The sequence below is a fragment of the Gadus macrocephalus genome, chromosome 2 (genome assembly GCF_031168955.1).
Source record: "Gadus macrocephalus chromosome 2, ASM3116895v1".
Lineage (NCBI taxonomy): Eukaryota > Metazoa > Chordata > Actinopteri > Gadiformes > Gadidae > Gadus > Gadus macrocephalus.
The window spans coordinates 10,555,044-10,563,399 of record NC_082383.1 but is presented as its reverse complement, the minus strand read 5'-3'; the positions used below and the strand labels follow the sequence as shown (position 1 = coordinate 10,563,399).

The 8,356-nt window shown below is 46.1% G+C and overlaps 1 protein-coding gene across 2 annotated transcripts in view; it reads right to left on the bottom strand.

Moving 5' to 3' along the window:
* Positions 1-8,081, bottom strand: part of ppp1r1b (protein phosphatase 1, regulatory (inhibitor) subunit 1B) — a 20,402-nt gene extending 12,321 nt beyond the window's left edge. The window contains exon 1 of one of the 2 annotated variants that reach the window (XM_060040361.1): positions 7,564-8,081. In XM_060040361.1, coding sequence (XP_059896344.1) covers positions 7,564-7,677 — 114 coding nt within the window. In that variant the 5' untranslated portion in view covers positions 7,678-8,081. The remainder of the gene's footprint in view (positions 1-7,563) is intronic. The other variant, XM_060040354.1, reaches the window with a different exon arrangement.
* Positions 8,082-8,356: the final 275 nt, after the last annotated feature.

Here is an 8,356-nt window from a genome sequence, read left to right as displayed (position 1 = left end):
CAGCACTGCTTTAATTAGCCTGAGGATAAGCTTGAAATGGTCCATTTTTGCAGGGGGTGACCCTGGGAAAGGATGTCTGACTGCTAAACAGACGAGACGTGTTGACAGTGGTGGTGATGACGAGTGACACGGATGGTAGCCTTTAGCATGTAGGCTAGCGGCGCTCCATTGACTACGGGGGGTGTGCCACTCAAAGCTTTCCATGAAGAGCGTAGAGTCAGGCATGTAGATAATGATTTCCTTCTATCACACAGGGGTTCAGCTCGGGTTCAATGTCTATTATTGGTGTTATTGGCAGCGATGTACATTAAAGCCACACACACACACACACGCACGCTGGATTGGTTGTGAGTGGTTTGGAGGGGGGGGGGGGGGGATTGTTTGATTAAAACATGATTTCATGCATCACAAGGTTAATTGCATTGGATTGTAGAGGAATCCCATAACAAGATTAGGATCAACATTTGGAACAACAAGTGGGACAAATTAAAATGCTCACAGATGTGAAAACGATAAAGACCAACAGAGTTCATCCGCTATTGCTACATGACATTTCGTATTTAGTCTGATCTAAATATATTATATTTAATATTATTCAAACGTCGACATGGCTTGATTCAGCTGGGTGGATGGAACGCTTAACTTTCTTTTGCTTCATATTTGTTTCGACCAATGTTTAAATGTTAATGGAGTCTGTACATTTTTTCTGTGAAATGGAATCTGTAGAAATACCTACTAATATAGATACGTGAATGAGTTTTCATCACTCGAATATCTCCGTAATGAAAAGGGAAAGAAGGCGTAGCTCCCTCCCTTTCAGTTTTTTTTTTTTGGTTTCCTGCACAGGCTTTATGTGGCCTACCCCAAGAAGTTTTGCAACAGCAGAGTAGTATCGCCAGATCCGAGAATGAGGTGCAGCCATGCTGTCTGATCTCTCACATTGCCGCCCTGCTCTACTTGGACCATTATGCAATGACCTTGCAGACCCCTCCCCCTTCTCCTGTCCTGAAAACCTATTCATGCCGATAAACACGTGGAATACAACCCTGTGAAATAAAACCATGTGACGACAATCAAAGATTAGCAGGGGACAAAGCTAGCGTTAGCCTAATGCTCTTTGTCTTTCCATCCCAATGTTGATGAAACAGGGATTTGGAACAATCGCATTGGTTTCCAGTCACATGACCAGCTCTGCGGGGAAAAGCCCGCCAGCGTCACCAGCCCCTCTATCGGGTTCGTGTATAGAATATTGAGTTGCTTGTTTATTTTCCATACTTGATGCAAACATCCCATTGTAAAGAACAATGAGAGGGAAATCAGAGTCGGAGATAGGATCAAATAGGAGGACATTTTCCTGGAGATAGCTTCCACAAGAAAGTGCTCTGGTGACTCAGAGTGGCGAGAGAGGGAGAAAGAGAGAGAGAGAGAGAGAGAGAGAGAGAGAGAGAGAGAGAGAGAGAGAGAGACAGAGACAGAGACAGAGACAGAGAGAGAGAGAGAGAGAGACAGAGAGAGAGACAGAGAGAGAAACAGAGAGAGAGAGAGAGAAGAGTTGAAAGACAAGAAAGACAAAGAGAGAGAGAGAGAGAGTGTGACTGAGAGAGTCACAAAAAAAAATTGAAAGTTTGAGAGAGTGAAAAATAGAGAGAGAGACAGAGAGAGAAAGAAAAACAGATATACAGAGATTGAGATAAAGAAAAACAAAGCGAGAGAGAGAGAGAGCGACCCCATTTCAGGCAGATTAATTGGTAGGATGATGAGCCTTTACTATCGGTGATAGTGGAGCCAAACGACAACAGAGTTGATTTCAACAACAGACCTTTCAGAGGAGGCATGTGTGTGTGTGTCTGCGTGCGTGCGTGTGTGTGTGTGTGTGTGTGTGTGTGTGTGTGTGTGTGTGTGTGTGTGTGTGTGTGTGTGTGTGTGTGTGTGTGTGTGTATGTGTGCGTGTGTGTGTGTTGTGTGTTTGGCTTCTTCAAGACATTGTTTAAAGTTTCATCAAAGACGGCCCGTCACTGTTTGTTTTGAAGCAGTTGACACAACATGGGATCCAACCACACGCCCTACACATACACAGACACAGAGACACATGTACAAACACACACACATCAATTACACACATACATCATTACACACATACATGCAGACAGACACACACGATTTTGTATGCACACAAACAAACACACAAACACACACAGACCCATTATCAACACTATTCATGATTCAAGTACGACATTTGATGAGTTCTATTATTATTGAGTCAGACAACCAATAGGCAGGCTGAAGACCGCCAACTGGCGTAGCAACAGGAAAGGACCAACTTTCATGTAACTTTCAACTCTCGATAACATATAAAACATGAAGGTTGAGAGTTAGATGCGGACAACTAACAAGGAAGCGCTATCCACTTAGAGGACAGGCCTAGATTGTGTTGCTTAATGGCTAATTATTATATCACAATACTGGTACCGTTAGGGACACACACACACACACTCAAAAGTCCTTTGTGTTATTTTCTCAAGGTCAATACATCATGCCCTCGTAGGGTATTTTAAACATTCAAATCGGCTGCTGTGGACAAGAGAAGGAGGGACGGGGCCAGCTGCTGAATTACCCATTGGCTGAACTGATCCACCCCCCCCCCCCCCCCCCCTCCCGCAGTACCACTACAAGCCCTGGACGTTTCTCCTCACACATGCACCGCACACGCGCACTCTTGCATGCGGCACCTGCATGCACAGAAGACAGCGATGGAGCTGCCACGACCTGGCCATCCTGACAGGGGCCGACCCATCGGAGAGGAGGACGGGGCATGTTGACAGTCCCTCAGACGGCCCGGTGTTTACCCACAAACACTCCGCTATCAAAGGTCACCGAGTGACGACTGGGTGCCACGCATCAGGGGGGCCTGGGATGAAGTGTGTGTCTTTGGGTGTGTGCGATGTAGAGACGTAGAGAGAGTCAGATAGACAGGGAGACAGATAGATAGATGGATGGGTAGAGGATTCAGGTTCATGTTTCCTTCACTATGACCCTAATCTCTGTATCAGCCGACGTCACTCTGCTGAGTGCAGGGTCAGGGGGGCGGGACAGGTCCGAGGGTAAACACAGCCATGTGCTAGCATGGCGCGCAACAGCATCGCTGGATCATGGTAATGGTCAACAGATGCATTATGGAGACTGCACACAAACACACACACACACACACGCAAACACACACACACACACACACACACACACACACACACACACACACACACACACACACACACACACACACACACACACACACACACACACACACACACACACACTCAATTGCAAACACACGTACACAATGCAACCAGGCCAAGGGATACAGAAGTTAAAAAAACAGGCTGTTTGTGAAAGGCTTCCTGCTAGCTGAACATGTGCATCTGTCTATTAGGCAGTGAGGCGCGATACTGGGCCTATGTTTAACACACACACACACACACACACACACACACACACACACACACACACAGCCGGCGAGGACGACCACCCCGTAGGGGACCAAGCGCGGCCGCTGCAACCAACCTTTTTATATGAGAACCTTCCGGGGGGGTCAATGCCGCATTGTTGAGTGCGTCTCCATGGTGACGACACTAAAAAAGTTGCTGCTCCGCCTCTGTTGACCCGATTATTTGGGGTGAGGGGAAGGTGACTGGTAGGGGTGGGGGGCGAGTTAGATGCCAGTGCTGACATTAAGCAGAGGTTGGCGTGTTTAACAGGGAGCCACAGACCGTTATAGTGTAATATCGTAATACGTTTAATGTTGTAAACCGCTGAAGTGAAGTTTGTATGCACTGCATTCCTATTTTTGCTCAAAGCAGACTGCTGGTTTTAAATGTGCAGACACTAGGTTATTTTAAGGCAGCAAAAAGTGAATCTTCACTTTATCTTACTGTTGAAGGTTAATGCAGTATATCTATCTCTATATCTCTCTACAGAGAGAGATATAGGCTAGTGTACACAGAATACTGACTCATTGAATATTAGAGGCTATCAGCTTTCCTAGAACACAGTATTCTTTCTGTAATTCAACTTCTTCCTAGAGTCCCACCTGAAGAACTAATTACTCTCCCCACTGTTTAGCTAGGTATGTGAAGAGAAAGCGTGATTGTTAGGCCCCGTTTACACGAGGACGCTTGCGGGTAAAAACAACAAAATATTTTATCGGAAGTGCCTTTCGTTTAGACGGTGACAGCGTTTTTGGGGCTTAAAATCGCAAAAATCGGAAACCACCCTCCAGAGTGGAAAACTTGCATACGCTCCGCCGTATCGTTTCCGTCTACACTGCCAAGACGCAAAACTCTGCTCAAATCTGCTCACGTCGCGTACGCGTTTACGTCACATACATGCGGCAGTAAATAAACAAACATGTTGGAATATTTCCATGCGTTGGACCTACAAGCTGCTCTGGCAGCTCTAATAAACGTAGAACTTCTTATTACCGGCGGTATATGTTTTGATTTTTGCGGCGCAGATACGCGAAGAAGGAAGATTCTACCCATGCGCTCAGACATGACGGTGTTGTGTGAGAATGTATCACAGCAACACCTAGCCGCCTGAAATGCATACCCATTCGAATTCAACGCACTTTTAACGTCACCGTATGCACGCAGATTTCCTCCCGAAAATGCTTGTCTAAACGCAGAATAAAAAGGGAAGACGCAAAGCCACTTTTGCTTCTTCTGTTCAGACCGTCATCATGTAAACGTAGCCTTAGAAAGCATGAGCATAGAGAGTCCACATAGATTTATTATTATTTATTGAATTTTTTTGTGAAAATGCATACGTCTTGTGCGTCTGGGCCGACCGTCCAGACGGATCCGGCGTTTTTGGTGGCCGAAAACACTTTTTTTAAACCAGGTCCCAGGAAACGGCCCATTTGTGTTTTCGTGATCGGATTTGTGTGGACTTCAAATATGCAAACGATGACGTCATTGCCGCCCCCCCCACCAGGAGGGGAAACTAGAGGTCCTTCAAATTTGTTTTGTTTGATTTCATTTGTATTATTTTTGTCGCTTTGAATACAGCCCCTTGGTAAATTGAATGACTAACTGTACATTCAAAAGTATTATCTGCTCAATGTTAAAGGTTTAGAAACTGCTTTCTCTGCCTGTCTTGGTTGGGAACTAGCGCCACAGAGTGGCCTTGAATACACAGAGTGGCCAGCTAGTTTTCGCAATGAGTCCGTCTTTACGGAGATATTCCTAAAACGCATCAAAGGAAAACGGAGGGGAAAATATTGTTTTCGCCCGTGTGAACGGGGCCTGAGTTGGTAGACGCTGATGATGATGGTAATCATTTTGGGAGGGTAAGGAAATGAGCACACGTCATCAGCAGCTCCCTCCTCTGAGTCCCCCAGGGACCCCCCCCCCCCCCCGCATTGGCACATTCTAGATGTTGTTGAACACACATAAACACTGTTCGCACCTGAACACCCCTTTAGGCTCCGACACTCCCGCAGAGAAATTGGTTTAGAGAGTTTCTACCACCCAATGCCCATTACTCACACACACACGCACACACACACACACACACACACACACACACACACACACACACACACACACATACACACACACACACACACACACACACACACACACACATGCCACACATTTACAGAACAATGTTTGCCAAGATTTGAACTTGTGTTCTGTTGTCTCGTTCACCAACAAACATACATACAGTACATATGTATTTAAATACCAATGTACCCGCATACACATAGGAATGGAATAAAACACACAGTCACACGTAGACGCCGACACAAACAGAGAACAGAACTAACTATGCCGCGCTCTGTATATCACGCCTGTAAGCAGAGTTTTTGTAGGCGGCTCCTGGCCCAGGCATATGACAGAGGCCCCTAGTGGCCCCTAGTGAACACGAACTAGCCAGGAAACAACAAAGTTTAGTCTTAATGCGATAACAACGTCACTATTGTTGTTATTTGTATCAGAAACGTTGTTATTTATATAAATAACGGATACTATGGTTACCACTATGGTTTTTATTTATATAAACAACAGCAAGTAAGGTTATTGTTGATATTTATACAACACCGACTAAGGTTACAATTTTGTTATTTATATAAATAACAGAAACTACCATTACAAATATTGTTGTTATTTGACAGAAAGGCGACGGGGCGACTGGATGATGACACAATGAACCATGTTTGTGTTTGATGATTCTCGGGCTGGTGAAAAGGAGTGGAGAGCCAGTGAGCGATGAGAAGAAAGCACTGTAAGAATATAGCAGGACACAGCATGAGTAGGGCAAGTGTGTGTGCCTGAGTGTGTGTGTATGTGTGGGTATGTGTGTATGCATATGTGTGTTTGGTGTGTGTGTGTGTGTGTGTGTGTATATGTGTGTGTGTGTGTGTGTGTGTGTGTGTGTGTGTGTGTGTGTGTGTGTGTGTGCGTGTGTGTGTGTGTGTGTGTGCGTGTGTGTGTGTGTGTGTGTGTGTGTGTGTGTGTGTGCACGTGTGAGTCTGTGTTTATGCATATGTGTGTGTGTGTGTGTGTGTGTGTGTGTGTGTGTGTGTGTGTGTGTGTGTGTGTGTGTGTGTGTGTGTGTGTGTGTGTGTGTGTGTGTGTGTGTGTGTGTGTGTGTGTTTGTATGTGTATGCGTGAGTGGGTGTGCATAGGTGAATGGTGAACAAAGAGACCGGTGCCTCTTCTTTTATCCTTCTATCTCCATCTGTCCATCTCCTTATCTTTCTCTCTGTCCCTCTCAGCCCCGCTCCTCCCTCCCTCTAAACCGAGGACCCGGAGGGACAGGCCCTTGTCCTCAATCTACCACGGCACACACCAATTCCAACTTTGGCCCACTTTTCCCCGGCACTAAAACAAGACGCTCAGGCTTAAAAGACCAAAAGGACAGATCTCAGTTGCCTCATTCCACATGCATTCCAGGCTATGTTGACAAAAGACCCCCCCTCAATAAAGCATACAAATTTGACCAAGAACACATCCTTTCATCGTACGCTTCGCTCTATAGCATGTAACCTGGTTTTATGTACAGAGTGTTCAGTACTGAGTATGAAGTGGTATTTTTTGAGAAGATAGAAAGGCACAACCTTAAAACAAGATTGTGAGGGGGAGTGATGGTCAGCAAATGGCACAAGAGCCAGAGGAAAATGTAATAATTAACTCTCGAGGTTGTGTGACAGAATATGGTTTAAAGTCAATAAGAAAAAAAAAAGCAGGGGGAGTTGGATTTGCCTGATAACATCTGACATTGATGTGTCCCAAAAAGTAAATTCCCCACTGATAGGTAATGAGTAGGATTATTTCTGTAGAAAAAGGAAATGTCGTCACAATTTCTTAACCGTCAGATTGAGACACAACTGGGGCGGCCGGCTGGGGAGAGCTGCTGTTTCAAACTATGCCTCCCAAAAATAACCTTTCAATGCCTTGAACAAAGTATCAACTGTTTATGCTGTTGCTGTCCACGGAGCTATTCACTGTTCCTCTTCATTGCTATTTGATTGATTGACGGGTTGACGGATATATAGTGGTCACCTACCATCTCCACCTGCCGGGGGTCCAGGTTGGTGGGTGCAGTGGACGGGTCGGCAAAGTGGATCTTCTTCCTCTCCTTTGGTTCTCCATCGACGTCGGTGGACAGAGACGGGTCCATCGCTCCAGAAGTTGTGTGTCTCTCTCTCCCGCGCTCTCTCTCCGAGGGGAGAGGGGGTTCTCGATACCTTTGGTCACTCTGATTCCTCTGGAGCAACCTCCCACCGGTGGCTTATTAGTCCTACTCCGCAAACTGCAAATCTAGCTCCTCTGTCACTTTTGCACCGTCTAACTCTCTCTCTCTCTCTCCTCTCTCACACTTCTTGTTGACTGTGGCTCTCTGGTCTCTGCTGTGTGTGTATGTGTGTGTGTGTGTGTGTGTGTGTGTGTGTGTGTGTGTGAGTGTGTGTGTATTTATCTCTCCCTCCCTTCCTCTCTCTCTCTCGTGCTCTCTCTCTCTCTAACTCTCTCTCTCTCTAACTCTCTCTCTCTCTCTCTCTAACTCTCTCTCTCCCTTCCTCTCTCTCTCTAACTCTCTCTCTCTCTCTCTCTCTCTCTCTCTCTCTCTCTCTCTCTCTCTCTCTCTCTCTCTCTCTCTCTCTCTCCTTCCTCTCTCTCTCTCTCTCTCTCTCTCTCTCTCTCTCTCTCTCTCTCTCTCCCTCACTCTGTCCCTCCCTCGCAACCGGTCACATCAGAGCTGAATGGGGCGCGTATACTTAGATCTTAGCAGCAAAGCAGAGGGAGTGTGAGTGAGGGGGGAGGGGGCCAGGGTCCAAAGATGGGCGGAGACTAAAATAGGA